Source organism: Pleurodeles waltl, chromosome 3_1 (assembly GCF_031143425.1).
Source record: "Pleurodeles waltl isolate 20211129_DDA chromosome 3_1, aPleWal1.hap1.20221129, whole genome shotgun sequence".
In the NCBI taxonomy this organism is placed as follows: Eukaryota; Metazoa; Chordata; class Amphibia; order Caudata; family Salamandridae; genus Pleurodeles; species Pleurodeles waltl.
This window is the reverse complement of record NC_090440.1, coordinates 1,691,647,082-1,691,670,154: the sequence shown is the minus strand read 5'-3', so window position 1 is coordinate 1,691,670,154 and position 23,073 is coordinate 1,691,647,082. Positions and strand designations below refer to the sequence as shown.

The window sequence follows — 23,073 nt, the reverse complement described above, 5'->3', positions numbered from 1 at the left end:
ATGCAGTCACCTACTCATACAGGGATGACACAGGATGATGCGGACGCATGGGACTTATATGATGCTCCAGTATCAGACAACAGCCCAGATTGTTACCCAACAAGGCCGTCACCTCCAGAGGACAGTACTGCATATACGCAGGTACTATCAAGGGCAGCTACATTCCACAATGTAGCAATGCATTCAGAGCCAATAGAGGATGATTTCCTATTCAACACCTTGGCATCCACCCACACTTCATACCAGAGTCTGCCAATGCTCCCGGGCATTCTCAAGCACGCAAAACAGGTCGTCCAAGACCCAGTTAAAGGAAGGGCTATCACGCCTAGGGTGGAGAAAAAATACAAACCTCCCCCAATGGACCCTGTGTTTATAACACAGCAACTTACACCAGACTCAGTGGTTGTAGGAGCAGCAAGAAAGAGGGCAAACTCTCAATCGTCAGGAGACGCACCACCGCCTGACAAAGAGAGTAGGAAGTTTGATGCAGCGGGCAAACGTGTGGCAGCACAGGAAGCCAATCAATGGCAGATCGCAAACTCATAAGCCCTGCTGGCTCGCTACGACAGGGCACACTGGGACAAGATGCAACACATTATACAGCACTTGCCCAAAGAACACCAAAAGCGTGCCCAACAGGTTGTGGAAGAAGGACAAGCAATATCCAACAACCAAATAAGGTCTGCATTAGACTCGGCAGACACAGCGGCACAAACAGTCAAAACTGCGGTAACCATTCGCAGGCATGCATGGTTACGAAGCTCAGGCTTCAAACCAGAAATCCAGCAAGCTGTGTTAAACATGCCTTTTAACCAGGAACAATTGTTTGGGCCGGAAGTGGACACAGCAATTGAAAAATTAAAGAAGGACACGGACACAGCCAAAGCCATGGGCGCGCTCTACTCCCCACAGAGCAGAGGCACATTTAGAAAGCCACAATTTAGAGGGGGGTTTTGAATGCAAACACCAGAGCCTTCCACCTCGCAAACCAGACCTACCTATCAGGGACAATACCAGAGAGGAGGATTTCGTGGCTCATACAGAAGGGGACAATTCCCAAGAGGAAGGGGAAAATTCCAAACACCTAAGAGAAGTCAAACCAAACAGTGACTTCAATGTCACAAAACCCCAACACTTACCACCAGTGGGGGGAGACTTACCACATAATACCAAAACTGGACACACATAACTACGGACGCATGGGTCCTAGCCATTATCCAACATGGTTATTGCATAGAAATCATAAATTTCCCGCCAGATGTGCCCCCAAGGACACACAATATGTCCAAACAACACATAGACCTATTAAAACTAGAGGTCCAAGCCTTATTACAAAAACAAGCAATAGAGTTAGTACCCAAACATCAGAAAGGAATAGGTGTCTACTCACTATATTTCCTAATACCAAAAAAGGACAAAACGTTAAGACCTATATTAGACCTCAGAACACTGAATCTCTTCATCAAGTCAGATCACTTTCACATGGTAACACTTCAAGATGTGGTTCCCTTACTAAAAAAAGAGGACTACATGTCAACGTTAGATCTCAAGGATGCCTACTTTCACATACCCATACATCCTTCCCACAGAAAATATTAAAGGTTTGTAATACACGGCGTACACTATGAATTCAAAGTGTTAGCGTTCGGGATAACAACAGCCCCAAGGGTATTCACAAAATGCCTTGCAGTAGTAGCCACTCACATAAGGAGACAGCACATGCACGTATTCCCATACTTAGACGACTGGCTAATAAAAACCAGCACTCAACAACAGTGTCTTCTTCACATGCAATACGTTATAGAAACTCTCCACAAACTAGGATTTTCTATAAATTACCAGAAATCACATCTGCAGCCATCCCAAATACAACAATACTTGGGAGCAACACTCAACACACAAAAAGCGATTGCTACTCCAAGTCCACAAAGAGTACAAGCATTCCAAAATATAACATCAAACATACAGCCAAACCAACACTACCAAGTAAGGTTTGTCATGAAACTTCTAGGCATGATGTCTTCATGCATAGCCATTGTCCCAAACACGAAATTACACATGCGGCCTTTACAACAGTGCCTAGCAAAACAATGGACACAGGCACAAGGTCAACTCTTAAGATCTAGTGTTGATAGACCGCCAGACACACTTCTCGCTTCAATGGCGGAACAATATAAATTTAAACAAAGGGCGGCCATTCCAGGACCCAGTGCCTCAACATTTGATCACAACAGATGCTTCCATGATTGGGTGGGGAGCACACCTCAACAAGCACAGCATACAGGGACAATGGGACAATCAACAAAAACAACTCCACATAAATCATCTAGAACTGTTGGCAGTGTTTCTAGCATTAAAAGCATTTCAACCACTAATAGCCCACAAACACATTCTTGTCAAAACCGACAACATGACAACAATGTATTATCTCAACAAACAAGGAGGGACACACTCGTCACAACTGTGTCTCTTAGCCCAAAAAAATTGGCATTGGCCAATTCACAATCACATTCGCCTAATAGCACAATACATCCCAGGCATTCAGAACCAGTTGGCCGACAACCTCAGTCAAGATCACCAGCAAACACACGAATGGGAAATTCATCCCCAGATCCTACAGGATTACTTCCTACGCTGGGGAACACCAAAAATAGACCTATTTGCAACAAAAGAAAACGCAAAATGCCAAAACTTCGCGTCCAGGTACCCACACCCTCAATCCAAGGGCAATGCATTATGGATCAGTTGGTCAGGGATATTTGCTTACGCTTTTCCCCCCTCTCCCACTCATTCCTTATCTGGTAAACAAACTAAGTCAAAACAAACTCAAACTAATTCTCATAGCACCAACCTGGGCTCACCAACCGTGGTACACAACACTGCTGGACCTATCTGTAGTACTTCAGATCAAATTACCAAACAGGCAAGATCTGTTGACTCAACACAAACAACAGATCAGACACCCGAATCCAGCATCGCTCAATCTAGCAATCTGGCTCCTGAAGTCTTACAATTTGGGCACTTAGACCTTACACAAGAATGTATGGAGGTCAACCTACTACAAGACATTGTTACGCAAACAAATGGAAAAGATTTGTTCACTACTGCCACAATAATCAAATTCAACCACTACATGCTTCCGCAAAGGACATTGTAAGCTACTTATTACACTTACAAAAGTCTAAGCTAGCATTCTCTTCAATTTAAATACATCTCACAGCAATATCTGCCTATCTGCAGATTACACATTCAACATCGCTCTTTAGAATCCCAGTCATCAAAGCATTTATGGAGGGATTAAAAAGAATCATACCCCTGAGAACAACACCAGTACTTTCGTGGAACCTTAATATTGTATTAACACGACTCATGGGACCACCATTTGAACCCATGCACTCTTGTGAAATGCAATACTTAGCTATTAGAAAGGCTACTTTCCAAGTTATCACATCACTTAGAAGAGTACGTGAGATACAAGCATTTACTATACAAGAATCCTTTATACAAATACATAAACTTAAAGTGGTTCTCCGTACAAATCCCAAATTCCTACCAAAGGTTATATCACCATTCCACCTAAACCAAACAGTGGAACTCCCAGTCTTCTTTCCACAGCCAGACTCAGTAGCCGAAAGAGCCTTACATACATTAGACATAAAAAGAGCACTAATGTGTTACATTGTAAAACAAAACAATTGTTCGTAGCCTTCCAAAAACCTCATGCAGGTAATCCTATATCCAAACAAGGCATTGCCAGATGGATAGTTAAATGTATTCAAACTTGCTATATTAAAGCAAAAAGAGATTTACCTATTACACCAAGAGCACATTCCACTAGGAAAAAAGGCGCCACAATGGCTTTTTTGGGAAATATACCTATGACAGAAATTTGTAAGGCAGCCATCTGGTCTACGCCTCATACATTTACAAATCATTACTGTGTAGACGTGCTAACAACACAACAAGCCACAGTAGGACAAGCTGTATTAAGAACATTATTTCAGACAACTTCAACTTCTACAGGCTAAGCCACCACTTTTGGGGAGATTACTGCTTATTAGTTTATGCACAGCATGTGTATCTGCAGCTACACATGCCATCGAATGGAAAATGTCACTTACCCATTGTACATCTGTTCGTGGCATGAGACGCTGCAGATTCACATGCGCCCTCCCACCTCCCTGGGAGTCTGTAGCCGTTAGAAATTGGATAAAAACTGTAAATTTGTAAATAAATATTATTTTGATACACATTATATACATACATACCTACTCCATTGCATGGGCACATTTAGTATATTCAAAACTCCTACCTCACCCTCTGTGGGGAAAACAATCTAAGATGGAGTCGACGCCCATGCGTAATGGAGCCGAAAGGGAGGAGTCCCTCGGTCTCGTGACTCGAAAAGACTTCTTCGAAGAAAAACAACTTGTAACACTCCGAGCTCAACAATAGATGGCAGGATAATGCACAGCATGTGAATCTGAAGGCTAGGTCGTTCTGGCCTAGACGCTCATTTCACAGAATTTAAACCTCAACAGGAACCACTTATAAATATATACATAGCAGGTGCCCCATTTGAAGCTCTTATTCTGGAAAGGACAAAGGAGGTGATCACCGTGGGGTTAGGTGGTTAGTGGGGTTGGCAGCAGGTACTGGCCTGTGGTCAACCGCTGTTGACCGTGTGTGGGGTTTGGTGGTTTGCGGCCAACCCTCGCCGCACATGGCCTTCGGCCCTAAGGTAATTATAACTCACACCCTCGCCATGCATTGCTAATTACCCCAGATATTACAGCATTCATGACATATTTGATAATATCACTGTAACATGTGTTGTAAAATTATTAATAAAAAAACTATGCATGGCTAGGGAGCGTATTATAATTACCTTAGGGCACAAATTATAGTTACTTGAAATGACTACAACTGGTGAGTTTCTGAACTTTTGTACGAGTAAATTCAGAACCTAACTAATACGTCCCTGTAACCTTTTTTTCTTTTTTATGTGAATTTCTACGTTTAAAAAAAAATCTATTTCCTAACTATAATGTCCCTGTAACCTTTCTTTTTTCAATGTGTGTATATATATATATATATATATATATATATATATATATGTGTGTGTATATATATATATATCACCAAAAAAGACCCCGCCTTATCGAGGCTCAATTGCGGCGGTCTTGATATGGGATAAGGGAATCCCATTAATATATTATCAAGTTTTCTCATCCACTAGGACAAAAGATCAAGACACTCGATGGACAGTTACAAAAATATATTGAAAAAAGACAAAATGGTCCTCCTCCCAACGCATTTCAGCCGTAGCCTTGTTCATATATATTTTTATTTTTTTAGGGGTTAGGGTGGGTACTGTTTTTTGGGTGATATGGGCGTTTTTAGGTTTTAGGGTGGGAATGGGATTTTGGGGGGTAAGGGGTGTTTAGGGTGGATATGGGTTTTAAGGTGGTAAGGGCATTTTGAGGGTTTAGGGTCGGTAAGTTTCTTTTGGGTAGTAAGGACATTTTAAGTTTTTAGGTTACTTTTTACCATGCAGATGCCTTTGCCAATCATGCCTTTACCACAAAGTTTTTGTGGTAAAGGCATATGTGCTAAAGGCATATGGGCGGTAAAAACTTTTGTTGTAAAAGCATGCGTGGTAATGACGCATGAGTTGTAGTGACCGCATTGTAAAGACAAGCATGGTAGTTGCATGCGTGTTTCCTTCATACACCCAGTGAGCGATACACCCAGTGACGTGTGAAATAAGAGATCTTGGTAGGTCCACAGCGTCATCAGGAAACACAAGAGGCAAGTTTACTATTTGCTTGAGGCTTGAACCTCTAGATGAGTCGGACACGTTCGCCAATACTTTCCCAAGAATTATAGTTTTTTTTTTGGGTATGAGCTTACCAGCTGGCCAAAGACCATCAGAGGAGAATCTGCTGGGAAATAAAGAAAGCTTAGCCATACACAACAGCAATGACTGGTTTAATTTATTGTTCTAATTTATTGACTCACACAGTGAAGTAGTGTCCTGGAAAGAAGAATCACATCATGGGGCAAATTCTTCATAATGTTAAATTGTACATCCGGTAAACGACTTTGAATGTGAACAAAACACCACATAAATAAAATAGGAATAATGAAGTGTAAGATACGATTGACGAGGTTGTCCTGAATGAATAGAATAAACAAGAATAAGGATTATTCAAATTTGGTGCTCAAGGAAAACGTCAAGCCTTGGAAAAAAAAAAAACACGGGGAGGCTGATGCAATTAGATTGTGAATAGTGACATGTTGATTAATCACTGGCAGAATTTTGAAGATCTGGATAGTAGTCACCATTTTGACAAAATCACATAAATAGGAAAAAGCATATGAAATGCCATTCCTTTAATTCTGTAACACGATACTGATACTGATCTGATCCGAAATGAAGGATGTTTTAGACTATAAACAAGAACACATAGGAAGTGCTAACCATGCTTTAATGTATTATTCATCTGAAGTGATGGTGGGTTTATTAGGGTATGCCTTCCTCCCTCACACACATGCTATTCGACCTTTTTCTTGCATTATTTTTTCTGATTCGCCATTTTGATTTTTTAAACACACAGACTTGAACTTCAAAGGCTTAATGTTGCGCTTTGTGTTGTCCAACAAAATATAAAAATGTTATAAGGAAATAATATGCACCTTGAGGCTTTTTTTCGTTTGCAGCATACAGATCTCCGTTGGAGTAAGCACTGTAATACTTCATTATCACTGAACAACCCCGAGTTTCTTCCTCTTTCAATACCTGTTTCTTGCTTTACAACAGTAATGTTAAAAGCAGCAAAAAAGCCACATCTTCAACTCACCATAAGTGCACTGGAATAGGAATTTTAGGAGGCGACTGAGAAAGCACACAGAGTGTGAGGTAGATTTCATTTTCTAGGTAAATGATCTGGCGCAATGCACTGGTGTACTGCTAAATGATGTAATCCCAGTGGCATGAATGTGATCTATGGGCTCCCCAATCCACCAGTGATCCTTCCAAGGTATGCAGGCACTATGCTTCTTTTCCCTCAGTTTTCCAGTTGTGTTGTGCCCACTTATTTCTGGTTCATGTACACAATCTGAGTTGCCACTTTGAGGGTGAAGGGAGACTTGCATAGTGTCAGGGTTAAACTTTGCATGCTCTGCCGCTTCTCAGTGGGGTCAGAGGGGATAAAGCGGGACGTGTACAATGTAATTATCTATGGCGGTGCCCCCCTTTTGACTCCTGAGTGCCCCCCACTGAATAATTACTGGAAGCCAGGGACCCCCAAGCAATTTGTGCGATCTAAATTTCAAACATTAAAACAGTAATTAGCAAAAAAAATACGCAAACAAGTACACACCAAACAAATACTTGAATTACTAAATATATAATTATTTTATTTTGAAAACATATGCAAAAATCTAAAACTTTTAATGGGAAGGTTAGTGCTGCATCTCCGCGTCTAACTTCAATGTTTGGTTTTATTTAGGAAAGCTGAATCCTCATGTCAGAATCTACATTTCCCAAGCGATTTATATGTGATGGGTAAAGAAAGTAAAACCATAAGGGCTTCTCATCTCTCCATGGCCTCTCTGTCACATGTAATTCATTTGTTTTCTAGCACCTCTCATACCAGTGTAGGATTTTGAAGCACTTTACAGGGTACTACAAGGTGTAGCATTCACATGTCATCCACAGTTGTAGGCATTTTGTAAGAGTGCTTGGTCTGGAGAAGCAGCAGCATAAGGAAAATGAAAGACTGGGGAAAAAAACATATCTTTCTAATTTGTGCCATGCAGTTTGCGTGCAGCTCTTTAATGGCAGTTCATAGCTCACTGTGCTAGATTACGATTGTTATTTATGAACTGCACAGTAACAAAAGAATCTCTGTGACAAAAGCAGTAACCCACTGCGTTATGCACATAAAATACAGTTCTTTGCATGTTACACATTCTTTGCAGCAGTCATATTAACCATCTGCGCTACCCTAGATGAGTCAAAACATGCTACTAGACAAAATTCAACACTCTCTTCAGCAGGTAAATTAATCACTAGAGTTATCTTGACGCTTTTATTTTTGCCGGAAAGCTGCTGGATGTGCTTTTAAAACTGCTGCACAAAGGAAGTAATACATATAAAAACACGCATTTGTTTCTGTCAGAGGCCCCAGGTGGAGAGGTGCCTTACTGCTAGCCAGGCCTGAGGACCCCCTTGGAGTGTGTCACGGACACTTGGCGGGGCCACGGACCACAGGTTGGAAACCGCTGATCTCTGGTTTCCACAATTCTGCAAAATACACTAAATGAGCAAGAAGGTTTTTTTGGGGAGAGTTTGTGTTTTTGGATTAAACATGTTGTCTTGCCAGTTTCTTCTGCTCCACAATGTCTCAGTATGATATCTTGCTATTGTTTGGTGTTCCTGGCCCATTTCTCCTCATATCTATTTTTCAACTGCTCTGCAAATGATGTGACAATGGATAGTTGGGGGACTCTTTTGGACATTCCTTATTTGAATTGTCGCGTTCTTTAGCCTTGGCTTGGCCTTTGTTACACATCTCGGTCATCCTTGGAATTAATCTCTCTTGTCTCTCATGAATGCTAAACATTGTGCTTTCTATTTATTCTATCTTAACTGTTGAACCTAGATTGTTGCCACCTTTTATCCAATAAAAACTTAGTAAGTTGGATTTATGGTTCAATTTCAGTTGTCATACCATGCTTTCAGCATACACATTTCTTGTCTGTTGCAAAGGTGTATTGATCATCATGCTTACTACATTCACTGAAGCCAAAGGTACAACTGAATTACTTGTACATATACTCGCTTGGTGTCCCTACTCACAGTCACTGATGTCTGTCCCCCAGGGGACCGCAATGTTGACCCATCTAGGGCGCGTAAGGGGGTCTGCAGATGGATTAAAGGTTCTAGGTGAGCCTAAGTGTTTACATATGGCAAATGGAGGTCTCGTTTCATCTTTGGAGATGGTACTTAACACTGGAGTTCTAGTAGATGAAGATGGACTTCCTGCTCTAGATTATATTATCGCAGTGGAGTCACAGTGCTTGCAAAAGACTGGAGGTTCATGGGAGTTTAAGGATCCAGAATGGAAGATCCGTTTTAGCTTATAGATGACTATCACTGGGCCAATGACCAGGCAGTTGATACAATAGAACTAGGTTAAAGATTGCATCAAAAGCAATAGGGAGCAGTGGATTTGGAAACTGTCCTGTGGTTCTACCATATTGATTTTCTGAGAACCATGAATTTTGGAAATATATGTGAGCTTCTGAATAGATCAGGTGCCACTTGATGAACTTGAGTTTTTGGTGATAATTTGAGTCCAATGGTAATTAGAACTGGTTCTTAGTAAGCGGTTTAAGGTTTGAGCCAGTGAGTCTGTTCAGTTCCTCAAGGATCAGCTTCTCCTTGTGGTACATCTAGTATTGAGAAAATGAAATAAGTATAGTGTTAATCCCTCAAATAAGGCAGGTTATATTTGATTTGTCAAACTAATCTTCAAATGTAACAAACTATCAAGAAGCAAATGCAGACCAGGATTAATTATTAATGAATAACAGAAACATGACATTTTAGATGGTGTCAAAGAAAATTCGACTGATTTAAGAACTGCCAACCCTGGATTAGTGGAGATCTTCCTTCGATCCTGCAGCAGAGCTTAAAATGCAGAGCGTTCAACATACTGACTACTTGAAAGGCAAAACCTCTCGTACATGCTTCCATCAATAAGACAAGCATCTTTATTATTGTCTAACCAATCTCCACCATAAAATCCCAGATCTACCCTGTTCATGTTACCTAGATAAAATGTCTGCATGGACTAAGTTCATACAATTTACTATTTAGCGTGTAGCCAAAATGGATGTCCAGGTGATATCTTAGCCTATGTCATGGCTAACAAGGTCATAAGTCTTCTGCAGGCCCCAAGACTGCTTAAAAGGGAGGGATGGGCAGCCTTACAGTCAGTGACACAAACCAGGGCAGCTCCAAAAAGTGGATAGTGAAAATTAAGCCTCAGAGGTGTTTAACACTATTGCCTGTCACCAATCCACTACTACCCAAGAAAAAACACCCTTAAACACCCTGCCAAGTAAAACAAATCATTTAGAACATCAGTTGGACTGCGCACTGCTATACATCGAGTGAAAATGCACAAAGGTGGGTGGGGGGGAGGAGAGTGCGGGTTCTACTTCTTTGTGAACACACACAAGTCTACGAGTGTTAGGATGGGACAGGAAGAGGAAAGTCTGTCTGCTAAACAAATATTTATCACTGTACCTGTTCCAGATCCGCTTCTGACCTGTGAGTGTATCCAAGTAAGTGGCAGAGTCCGTGGGCTGCAACCACCTGCCACAATAACACAGGAAGAGGTGTAGGTTAGCAGAATGAAGACATACTTTATTCACATCTAGCAGATAGGACATAATCCAACAGCAATAGGGTTTTCCCAAAAGATGAGCCCCAACGTGAAGAAAACATTTCCGTATGTTATTAACAGGATGTCCTGTCACTGGATGGTCCCAGACGAGGGGTCTTAGAATTTTGAGTTTTGAAGAAAATGTCAGAAGCCTCAAAGTGGATGGATTTGCTTGTTCACAGATTCCACTCACAAACTTCTGCTTTAACACCGACCACCTCAGTATTTTTTTGGGTACTTTGGAATGATGGATAACCTTCATCGCCAAAGAACCTTTGCAAGTTTCCTTTAAAATTTAACATATTTAAGGAAACTAAATAATTTACATTTCTACTCTTTCATGGCTCTTATCTATCCTTTTCAACTTGCTATTTAAATGTCTGCTAAGATGCAAATTTATCTGCCTTAGACCCTTTTTGACTCGATTTAAAATGTCCAGAGACTACACATAATGTATATAAAAAGTCAACTCTACCTTTTTTTTTTTACGAAAACTGCTAGACATCTTCAGGCTAATTTTTACTGTTGGCAGTAATGTTCAAGAGGTAACTGAATCAGAAGTTCTTAAATCTATTAAAGAGAAAGAGTATGTCTTCAGATTTCCCAGTATGATTTTCCCAAACTGAGTTATCTGGTTTAAACATTATAGTAGAGCGCTCAGATGACTAAAACTGGGGTCCCTCCGAGTTCCTTTGAGTGTGCAATAGGGCACATCAGAATTTGATAATTGGTTACCTGAAAGCATCTACACCAGGCACATTCATAGCAGAATGTCTGTCACAAAAGTAATAAAATTCAGGACTCTGCTTAGTGAAGGCTTACCATTGATATTTAATCGATGAACTGCGACTACTGCAATGCCACCTTTACACTTCAAATACCAGAGTAGCTTCTCCCAACAGTAATGGCTTGTCTTTTAATGATTTCTCAGTTATCTAACACTACTGAACCCCCCCCCACTCACTTTCTGGTTCTGTCCACTGCACAAGACCAGATTAAACAAGTGTTGGATCTGTGATTACTAACTAGGTCAGCCTAACTACTTGAACTTAGAAAAAATGAAGAAAATTATGCCATCTATGCCAGTGTTGACATGTGATCTTTCTCTAATCAACCTTAGAGTAGCAATATACATAAGAAAGCTGTTAATTATTCTATGAAACGAACAAAAGCACATCCAGGTCTGTTTTGTTTTGTTCACTACCGTTAAGACCACTACACCCTCCAGTTGTCAATGTCAGTACCACTGCTTTCCATGATGACTTGCATACAACAGTGGGGTAACCATCCCAAGATTCTCTGTGGCTCAAGCAAAAGTGCATGAAACTCTGTAACAGATCTCCAGTTGTCCTTAATGACAAACTCCCTCACCCTTCAGAATGTGGTCCTGGTGAAACACCTTCGCTTGGCTACCACAACCAAATTTCCAACAGACTTGTGCAGGAAGCTGGCCCTTTTTTGTGGTATGTAAATACCATGTAAAGGGTTCAGGGGTTCCCCAGTGAGTGGACGGGGTTTGCTATACAAGAGCAGCTTTAGGTTTAACACAGAGTAGTGCAAGGCATCTACAAATACACAAAACAGTCAACAGAGGAGACACAACTCAAAAATGAGATCCACACCAATTTATAAAAATAGCAAGTATCTTTATATATGTTAGGCATCAGAGAAAAATCATTCAGGTATAAGTACATTTTTTAATAGGAATTCTTTTCACTTTAAAAAGTGGACAGTGCAATTTCTGAGTTCTGCAATGTCAACCTATGGGAGGATACACAAGTTCTGCAAATAAGTAGAGTACTGCAACTTACAAGACCAATCTCCAGGAGTTAAGGTGAGTAGTGGGCAAGGTCCAAGGCACCATCAGCAGTACACCCTCAGAGGCATGAGGCCAGCCGGGTGCAGAGTGCCAAACAGCATTGGGTGTCCAATGCGTTCCAATTGAGATCTATCAGTGCGAAGAGGGGCTTCAGGCTCTGGCAATGAGGCCAGTCGGGGTGAACCAACAGGGGGGCTCAGGCCTCACAATGCTCAGGGACCGAAGCAGTGGAGGGGAGGGTGCATGCAGAGGGTGGAGGCATCGTTGGGGAGTCCAGGAGGAATGAAACCACAATGGACTCGGACTCTGCAGGGGTGGGAAATTTTGTTGACACTGGTGGTCCACTTCAAATTGGTTCAAAGATGGCGAGGGCAGTGGTGACTTAAGGTGTCAGGTTTTGGTGGTTTCAAAGGCTTCAGAGCCCCTTCTTTTGGAGTTTGTGTCAAGAGCTGACTTTTTTTTTTAATCTAATGGGGACACACTGGTCATCCAAGATGCTAAGTACCAGCACCACCTGGGCTTTCAAGCTCTACCCATGAATACCACATAGATTGCGCTGAGGGGGTAGTGGAGGAAAGGGGACGGGATCGGTAACGGTCTTGTTCTACGAAGAACAGCAGGATAGCTTCAACCAGCTGGTCACAACTGACTAATCAGGGCAATGAGATTACCTCTATCTCCAAAGATAACTGTGTATAGTACACCCTCCCTCTAGATATGAAGCCTCCACTTTCCCTGAACACCTGCACTAATCCCCTTTCCTGTTATTGAGTGCAGTACCTTTGACCATCTAGCAAGAATGAGAGGAGATGATAATTAGTGTTTGTCTAACAATATATATGTTAGCTCTTCATATATTGTTGTTATGTCTTTTCAACATCCAGCTTGTTCTGCTAGTCCATAAGGCTTAATGTGCATACATTATTTACAGTACTACATAAACAACATACAATGAGAATCAGGTTATTGACAAGGTTAGGAATAGACAAATATGATCATAGGTGAAAGGTTTCACCCATGCGTTTCATTTACATTCCAAATATAGTATAGTATCAAAATCACAACAATCTCACATTAGAATATACATAGCATTATACTTTGCTTCACACCATTGTATGCATCGCATCATTGCATATGTCACAATATCTGCTGGCTACTTAAGGTAATTCACAGAGTCTAAAGAGCAATCAGTAATATTAAATAGAATACTTTGATAAGCTGTAGCAATATCATGCAAATATGTGGCGATTCAGCGCTATCAGGTAAGTATTTCGTTCAAAGCAGCATGATTACTAAATCAACAAACGTTTGTCAAGCGAGCGAATAATGCAGCCCATTACCACCTCTATTCTTAAGGCACTCTGCAATCCTTTTGTATTCCTTTGTAGATGTTGATGATTCTCACCTGCAGTTCTCTGAATCTTGAAGCAAGATTTGGTGCTGGTGATTCGAGTCAGGAGTTCGCTGGTGCCAGGAGCAGACATGCTGTTCTCCAAGGGGAGTTCAAACAGCAAGGGAAGGTTGAAGAACAGGCGTGGCTATAAATAGCAGCTGCGACTGACCGCACCCAGCCGGACCCCTTGGAATTCTCATGAGATTTGGCAAGAAGGGACAGTTTTGGGTGAAATAACATTGTATTCGCACTATTGGGAGCCCCTAATAAAACATGATGTGCTGCAAACAATGCCGCATAACTGGTACAGCATTAAGTGGGGGCACCTACTGTGGACTTGATAGGCCCTCGAGTTCCCTAGCCACGAGGGGTCCACAGGCCCGACAGTTTGATAGAGAACAGGTCTGCTGTCCACAGGAGGTCTTGAGTCTTTATTGAAGGCATGCAGTCCTCCCAGGTTTCTGGAGTGTCAGCTGCAGGACAAGTCGACTTTGGTGCAGATTTAGTCCAGGGATGCAGACAGGCCGGTGGAGTTGTTACCAGGTCAGCTGCTTCTTTTCTCCTCTTCTGCTGTTGCGGCTCTTCAGTGTCCTTGGTCTTAGATCATCAGGATCTGCTTCTCTGGTGACAATGGCTTCCTTAAAAACTGAATTTAAGGGCATTAGAGGTGTGTAAGGGGTAGCAGCCAATAGGCTACTGGCCCTTGGGGGTCACTATGACCCCTATATGACCACTTTTTGAGGGGAAGTGGGTATAACCCTGTCCCAGAATTCCAAGGTATGCCATTACAAAGATGGCTACCTCTGAAATTTCGTGTCCACCTCACAGTAGGTCACCTTAGGGGTGGTACTAGCCTGGTGGTGGCACACCTACCAGGCTAGCTAATTTTCCTGCCTGTCCAGGTGGCAAGTGGGTGTCTGACAGGGCTGGGGTGTTGCTTTCTCTCAGTTGAGGGGAGCCAGATACACATTTCAAAGGTGGTAGCCCTTTGAAGCTTGCCGCCTTGGTAAGGCTAATCAGCAGGTCATCTTGCGGAAGGGGGTGTTACACCCTCTACACGGAGGGGGGCCGGAACCGTGTCTCGGGTGGTAGGCTGGCAGAAACCAATCAACAAGCACACTAGAGACTGGCAGGAGTTAAGAGGGCATCTCTAAGGTGCCCTCTAGGTGCATGTATTGGTAAATTCAGCACTGGCATCAGTGTGGATTCACCAATACGAGATGTTTGATGCCAAATATCCTTATATTCAGTGAAGCCATCATGTAGCTGGGGAACTTGTATTGACAGGTGTCCAGCACCTGCATTTAAAATGACTTCCCTGGCCACTTACTATGTCTGAGAATCGCTAAAGACATATCAGGGACATATCTGCTGTGCTGATATGCCCTCACATGTAATATAATGCACTCTACTTTAGGGCTGTAAGGCCTTCTATAAGGGTGACCTACATATATTGCATGTAGTGATAGGGGACATGGCACACAGGCTGTGTATCATGTCCTGTTTTCACTTTTGTCTGCAACAGGACACCCGGCCTGCACTGGAAGTTGGTTATGTCAGGGGTGTGGAATTCCTATATCCAGACACCCAGGACACATTGTTTGGCGTCAAGGACAAAATGTTTACATGTTTATTTTGTCCTTGGGACAAGTAGACCTAAACCCCAACAGCACAAACCCTTTGGCTGCCAGTTTACAGGGAACTGTTTGCAGTTCAGGTAATATGTGCCAATATGTTAATGTTGGTTGAACTTGTATGTATGGTTCATTAATGCAAAGCTTTTATTATTAGGGTGAGTGCTCTAAATGAACGTTTCATGGTCACACTGCACTACTGACATGGTTCCACTATAAAAAGTGCACACACATTTGAAAAGTTTAACAATATGAGGCTACATATAATGCTCCCAGAATACTCTCTCATTAGATGCAAATGTTTGCAGAAGCTTGAATGTGATGATTCCTTGCTTTCAAAATAAAATGTTCCGAAAAAAGTAGGAAAAAATCGTTTTGCTACTGTGAAATTTTAGGTACTATTTCTTTGAAGCAATATTTAGCAAAATGTGTTGATGCATGTTAGTATTCCCCCCCAAAACAAATCATAGTGGAAAATCAGTGTAATCATTTTCAATAATTTGATGGGAAATATGAAAAACAAGCACTGGCAAGCCAACCAATCTGACATTGGTTTTCAGTCTTTTGGTGTATCAGTGCGTGTCTTGTTTTGACATGGCATTTGTAACACTCTATTGTTGTGGGTGTCGCTTGGCCCCCACCATTGTAACAAACATCAACAAACAAAAAACTTTTTTGGTCTCAAAAAGCACACTTTGCCATCATTGGTATAACAAAAGCCCCCACGATGTGGTGGGCTCGAGCTCCAGAGGCCCACTCAACACAACCCCCCCCTTGATGTTTTTTGCAGGGGTCACCATCCAGTTTTGTTACGCCACTGATTGCCACAGTAGTTCCTGGCAGTGAACAGAACCACTTTGTGTGCCAATATGCTCCTTGAGGAAGAGCAGAATGTTATTTCTCACAGTAAAGCCAGCTGATAGAAATAAAATTTTAATAAAAAAAGATGGACCTTATTACAAGGCTGGCGGTCCGAAGACCGTCATCCTTGCAGTGGTGATTGGACTGCGGCGGCTGTGGGGGTCCAACCGACCACATTACGAGGTTGGCAGGCAGACCTGCCAACCTACTGCCGTCCCCACCATGATCAGTGATTCCCAGGGGCTGACGGTGGTCCTGGTTGTAATCAGAACTCAGCTAAGCCCTGCTTACAACCTTGTTCTCCACCAGCCTTTCCATAGCGGTCTGACCGCCATGAAAAGGCTGGCGGAGAACAAGTGCAGGTGGCATAGGCATGGCAGGGGTCCCCTTGCCCAGCATCCTTGACCTCTGCTGTGCCGACAGTCTGCATTTCAAGGGTGCTGGTGCATCCTGCGAGCAGCAGCATTGCCGTCGGCTGAATTATGAGCTGGCAACAATGCCGCCGCACAATTCCCACTGGGCTGACTGGTGTAAACCTTGTTTTGCGCCGGTCAGCCCAGTAAAAAAGTCGTAATGGGGCCGGTGTGGAGGTTGCCAGCGACCCAGAGACCTCTTCACCAGGAGTTTGGCGAATGGACGTTTCCGTCCATCAAACTCATAATCAGCCATCAAAATGTCTTGGTTAACTCTAGACCTTATTAGGGGCCCAATTCTTAAAGGAAGTCACAAAAGTGCACCCTTGGTACAGGTCTTTAAATTAGTGTCTTTTATAAATTCACAAGAATTTACAGTAGTAGACCATGAAATCATAGTCCTAGAGAATATTTGTGAACTGTATTTTAGCACGAGCAAATATGCATGTGTATATTTGCTTATGCTAAAATCTACTGAGCGTTTACAAGTTTACTTTCCCTCCAATCACTTTTTTCTCCCAACCGTGGAAGTACATCTACTTCTGCCCTTGTCAGGAGTAAATTTCCAACCTGTCTCAGTATGGGAAAAGAGTTGAGAAGAGCTGGGGAAAATCCTTAAAACATGCAAGTTAGTAGGTTTGCACAGACTCAAAGGCATTGTAGCCCTGGGATTATTGCTTACTGCTTACTCCAGCCCCAGTATGTGGATCTAGCAGAAAAGTGGCAAAATAAAGAAAATGCTGTAGTGGGGCTTGAAACTGATAGTATTCAAGCCCTATGATAGTATTAGCTGTGGCATAATTAGAGAGGCTAATATCAGAGCTCTTACTTATTGAGATTGATGCCATAATTTGTGGCATAATTAGAGAGGCTAATATTAGAGCTCTTACTTACTGAGATTGATGCCATAATTTGTCGCTGCACTACATGGCACCAAAGGTAGATTTTTATTTTTTTACCAGTCAAGTAGATTTAAGCAACTTGTCCTATGGTGATGGGTCGCTGAGGGAGGCACAATTCGTGCTGCAGCCCTGAGGGACCCTCTTTAGCACCTCAGGGCCTAGGTACCAGGGGTACCATTTACTTGGGACACAGAGGGTGCTAAAGAATATGGCAGTAGGGCAAACAATTGTACAGTTTAGGGAAAGAGATCTGGTACTGGGGACCTGGTTAGCAGCAACCTAGTGTACTTTCAGTTGAAATCACATCAGATACCAGGCAAAAAGTGGGGGATAACCATGTGAAAAAGAGGCAATTTCCTATAATTCACAATCAGGATTCCGAAACAACCACAACAGTGAACAGCCCTTGTCATTGCCACAGACGATATACACACCATCATTGACTGTGGACAGACCACTGCCTTCATCATACTTGACCTCTGAGAGAGGAAGAACACGAGTCAAGATCAAGCTGTTCACATAGGAATCCAGGGATCTCATCTGCGGAGTCCCACAGGGATGATCACTCATCACTCAGCCCCACACCTTTCAACATGCATGACCCCTCTGGCTAACTTCATCAGATCCCATGGAATCAACATCATCTCCTAAGCTGATGGGGCCCATGTAATTGTTTCCTTCTCAGATAACTTGATTACCACGAAGACACGCTTCAAACAATGCATGTCCAGCGTCGCCAATTGGATGAAATAGAGCTGCCTCAAGCTCAACACCAACAAAACAGAGGTGCTCATCTTTGGGAATAAGAGCTCACCTTGAGAAACTCCATCTGGTGGTGTGCCTAACCCAGACCCACCCCAACCGATCATGCTAGGAACTCAAGCCTAATCCTGGACACCAACACCACCATGAAATCCCAGGTCAATGCCATCACCTCTGCATGCTCTCACATGCTCAGCATGTTACGTAAAATCTTCCAGTGGCTACCACTGGACACCAGACGTAGCATCACACAGGTCCTAATGACAAGTAGAATAGACTACAGCAACACACTCTAAGCTGGCATCTCAACCCCATCTTCTTCACAGACTGAAAACCCTCCAAAATGGTGCCGCCAGGCTTGCCCTCAACCTCTCACCCTGATTCCACACCACACCACTCCTCAGAGCTCTCCACTGGTTCCCCATCCAAAAGCGCTACCAGTTCAAACTTCACATACACATTCAAGTAAATACAAATCACGACCAAAATGCCTCCATCACTGGCTTCACTTCCAAACTACCTGACAACTTTGCTCGATATCACACACACAAACACACACAACACCCCCCAACCCCTACCCCCACTTCCCACCAACAACCTTAGGAGCAGAAGGAGAGGTCAATCATTCTCCTATCAGCTTGCAGAAATCCTGGAACTACCTCCCCTAACACATCAGGGTCTCCTCCTCACTTCTTGAATTCCGCAAGAAGCTAAAGACCTGTTTTTTTACTATGTTTTCTTGCTGGACCATCAAGACTGCTGGTACAAAGGCCCAGCCTCACCACATGGCTACTCTCACCCACTCAGCGCCCTTGGAGCATCTTCAGCAACCTTCATCTCTCACATCAGGACCACTCCATAGGAACTTACTACAATGGGGATAAAGTCCCTGGAACTGCTGAAGGACTGCTTCTTCTGTGAAGGTAACTGTTCTTGAGGATCTTGCTGTTCCCCTGAGTGGCTCCAATTGAAGTAGGCTGGCCCCATTACTTACAACCAATAGCACTGACACTTACCCAAGTTTTCTTTGAAAAAGATTCTAAGTGTCAAATTCGTTGACTTTGCCACAACTTGTTTGCGGTTGAGCGAAATTGTCTTGATTTTTTATTCCCTTAGGGGTGTCTTTAGATGTGGCTTGAAGTCTTCTTGCATGGATTATGTTTTTGAGTTGCAAGAGAGGTTTGGGGGAGAAGGTGGTGTTGAAGCCTATGAGAAATGTGGAGTAGGAATGTTGGACCAAGGCAGATGTGATGAGGTCTGAGATTTTTACTATGAAGTGCTTGTTGGGTCTGGCTGATCCAAAGATCAGAGGAAAGGAAGCAAAAGAGGTAAGTGGCAAGAGAATAGCTTGAATGACTTTTTTTTAAAACATGTTTATTTATTGGTATTTTGGTGGGTACATCATCTTAGTCACATGATCATCTCTACTGTTATAGTCTTATAAGGCACATGTTCATGACAATCATTACATAACCAACATACATTGTTGTCATTTGATATGCACCCCACACTGATGATTGACCCTCATCTTACTCTGTGTACAGACAAAGCAAGTACAATGTGTTATCAATGGTTCTCGGGCTCATGCGGTGTATTCAGAAGGCCCAGTGGCTATACACCACCAGCGTCGACTTGCTTTCATCTGGGGGTCCCAGGTGTCTGGCACAGTTGCGATCCTAGTTTCCCTGTTCGGGCAGTCCATTTGTAGGGTAGTCCATGGTGGCCTCAAGTGTTTCCCATGTTCCTACCACTTCCGCCCACAAGGGGGCTGTCGGTCTGTTCCTCATCCCTCTTATTTCTTCCCTATGGAGGACCCACTCCTCCACCCTAGCCCAGCGTGTAACATCTGCCACTGATATACTCAGTCTTGGTTCCGTGCTAGACTTCCAGGTCATCGCCACCCTCCTGGTTGCCAGGTCAATAAATCTATTCCCCACCTTTTTTTGGAAGAGGCCTATCGAAGATTCCCAGTAAGCAGACAGCCAGTCCATTGTCCATTGTCCATTTGCCTGTCTAGTGTGCTGTTGAGATGATCAATCGAAGAAGCAACAAAGGAGGGGCAAAAAAAATGGGATATTCGGAGAGTGACTCCTGGTCCCGTGTGCAAGGTTCCCAATAGACAGTAAAACAAAAAGGATTACACACGGTTCCACCTAGTATTGTGGGTTTCTTTCAAGTAAATAGTTCAGTCATTAACTGGGAACCGAAACTTTTCAAAGCAAGAGCCCTCACTCACCATCCGGTGACATGCTTCATCATAGGGCCAGCTCCTCGTCAGGCCGTATACAACATATTAGGGTAATAAGAAGGGAAAAAGATTAACTAGGAGGCACCTTAGTCTAACTGGGACATCCTCTGGGACTAACTTTAGTTGAGCTTAACTATGCTTCCGTCCCAGCCTCGTTTTTTATCATGGTTCTCATACTAAGTGTCTTTTGATCTATCAATGACCCATCAGCTAAACAGTAGTCAGAATTGTGTGTTGAATCCTAAATTAACTCTCACAGTTGGCTTCCCGCTTCCTGGGGAGGATGTCCCAGTTAGACTAAGGTGCCTCCTAGTGAATCTTTTTCCCTTCTTATTACCCTAATATGTTGTAATATTAGTTCAATGAAGTACTATTCTTCTCAATGTAAGTCTTTCTTATGTTCCTTCTCTTGTACATACATAGATCAGAGTTGATTTCTTTAGCCTGGACTCCCCGATGTGGCCCTACCATGAATTTTTGGAGGGTAAGCAATGTGGATGTTTATCTGCCTAATTGGCCTCCGCACTTTTTTCTTTCTCTAGCAGCGTTCATATTCCACTTGGCACCTGAGTGATTTTGCACTTCGATTTGGGTGTGCACTACGTAATTTTTTGTAAATATGCTTCCTATATGAACTGTGTTATGTTAACTATGGTTTCTTTCTATATTTCTTTAGGTTTTTGACTTTCACATTTGTGGAAATTTCCACCATTTAATGGATTAGGTATGTTATTAGGTCCTGACGAATCGCATAAGATAATTCTTCTGTAATAAGCGAGAAACATGTTGACCACTTACATAGAGTAACACAGGGGACCCTGTGTGCTCTGTCTCTTGTATACTATTTTCTTCTAAGAGACTCAACAACTATTACTATACCTACCTACACTTATATGGGGTGTGTGGACATCATCCCACTAACTCCCCGTGTTTGGTTTTTAATCTTGCTAGAGGCTGAAGCACGAGAATTAAAATTATTAGTTATCACCTCTAGGTATTTTTAATCTTTCTATTTACCAATCCACCCCTTTTTTTGACCGGCTTTCTCGATTCTCAAAAAGATCTCCGGCAAAGAGCCCCCCTGCGGGGCCCGTCAGGCATTGCAGCGCCGGCCTGACGAGGAGCTGGCCCTATGATGAAGCATGTCACCGAGATGATCAATCACCTCCCTTCAAAAGCGTTGCAGTTCCGGGCATCCCCAAGTCATATGGAAAAAGTCAGCATCGCCCATCCGACACTGCGGACAAGCCCCTGATGTGCGGTATATCCAGTTAATTCTATGCGGGGTAAGGTATGTCCTATGGATGTAGTTATACTGCATATACTTCAAGTGGGTGTTTCGAGAGATTTTGTATGGGTAAGCGAGGGTCCGAGTCCTCTCAGCGTCCATTAACTGTCTCCCTAGGTCTGGGTCCCACCTACCCCTCAGTCCTCCAAAGAAGTGGACCACCATTCCGTTCAGGGATCGGTAGAACCACGTTACCAAGTGGGATCCACCTCACAATGTCATCATAGACTGTAAGATCTCCGTCACTGTGTGTTCCTCGCTTCCCTTCCCTCAAATGTCTCTCAGGACTCGTATGATAGCCTCATAGTTTAGGAATTGACCATCAGGCAGGCCCATCTGATCCGTCAGGTCACCAAAGGGGATCAACATCCCACCTTGGAACAGGTCCCCCCACCGTCAGTATCTCTACCTCCGTCCAATGTTGTAGCTATGATAACCCCTGCTCACCCCCTTGGTAGCTTGGCATGAGCAGTCAGGCTTATCTCAGAGGGAAAGTGTAAAGTATTTGCGTACACACACTCACACCCACTAGCACAGTGGGATGGGATAGGGTGGATGAAATACTATTGTGAGAGTTCTTAACTGGAATATCACCAGGAGATAGTAGAGCAAGGCACATGCCTTGGTTATCTCTGAAGACATGCTTACACAAGTGTGTGCACAAACATGCACACAACTGACTACTGCAGAGATAGGTGGCAGTAATAAAATATGTATTATTTAACCATGACCCCCAGCAAGCACTAAGGTAGTAGGAAGAGATACATAATTCACTATACAGGATGAAGATATCATTGATAAAGCATTAGCACTAGAAATCTGGGCATGCGAAGCATACAGCCTTAGCCTCTATCCACTTTGAAAACTTACTGTCAAAATATCATAAAAGTCTTCATTCTGGTCCAGGCACTGCTGATGAATATATTCCACACCAAGAAAAATGTCCCCCAGGTTGTACTCGTCCCTGAAGGCAGGCTGGGGTAACTCGCCCGCTTTCAAATTCTGCAATCATAGAAAACAGTTGTTTAAAGATTGTCAAGTAAGCTGATAGGAAAGGAGCCAGCTCAGCACTTAGATCTGAAGTCAGCTCAGCACATAGAGCACAGCAAGTGTAGCACATAAAAAAGGAATCATCTCAACACACTGGACTGGGGCAACTCAGCCCACTGGAGCAGAGTCAGCTGAGCCCACTGAAGCAAAACCTGCTAGGCATATAGGATAGTTTACTAATAGGTGGATACACTTTGAATGGGTTTTTACAGTTGCACATATCTTGCATGACTGGATTTAATG

At 42.9% G+C, this 23,073-nt stretch overlaps 1 protein-coding gene across 3 annotated transcripts in view; it reads right to left on the bottom strand.

Annotated features, from left to right (window-relative positions):
- Positions 1 to 7,396: 7,396 nt before the first annotated feature.
- YBEY (ybeY metalloendoribonuclease) overlaps positions 7,397 to 23,073 on the bottom strand; it is a 71,612-nt gene continuing 55,935 nt past the window's right edge. For all 3 annotated transcript variants that reach the window (XM_069225491.1, XM_069225493.1, XM_069225492.1), the window contains exons 3-5: positions 22,651 to 22,782; positions 10,322 to 10,390; positions 7,397 to 9,462 (exon numbers count right to left, since the gene is read on the bottom strand). In XM_069225491.1, coding sequence (XP_069081592.1) covers positions 9,376 to 9,462; positions 10,322 to 10,390; positions 22,651 to 22,782 — 288 coding nt within the window. In that variant the 3' untranslated portion in view covers positions 7,397 to 9,375. The remainder of the gene's footprint in view (positions 9,463 to 10,321; positions 10,391 to 22,650; positions 22,783 to 23,073) is intronic.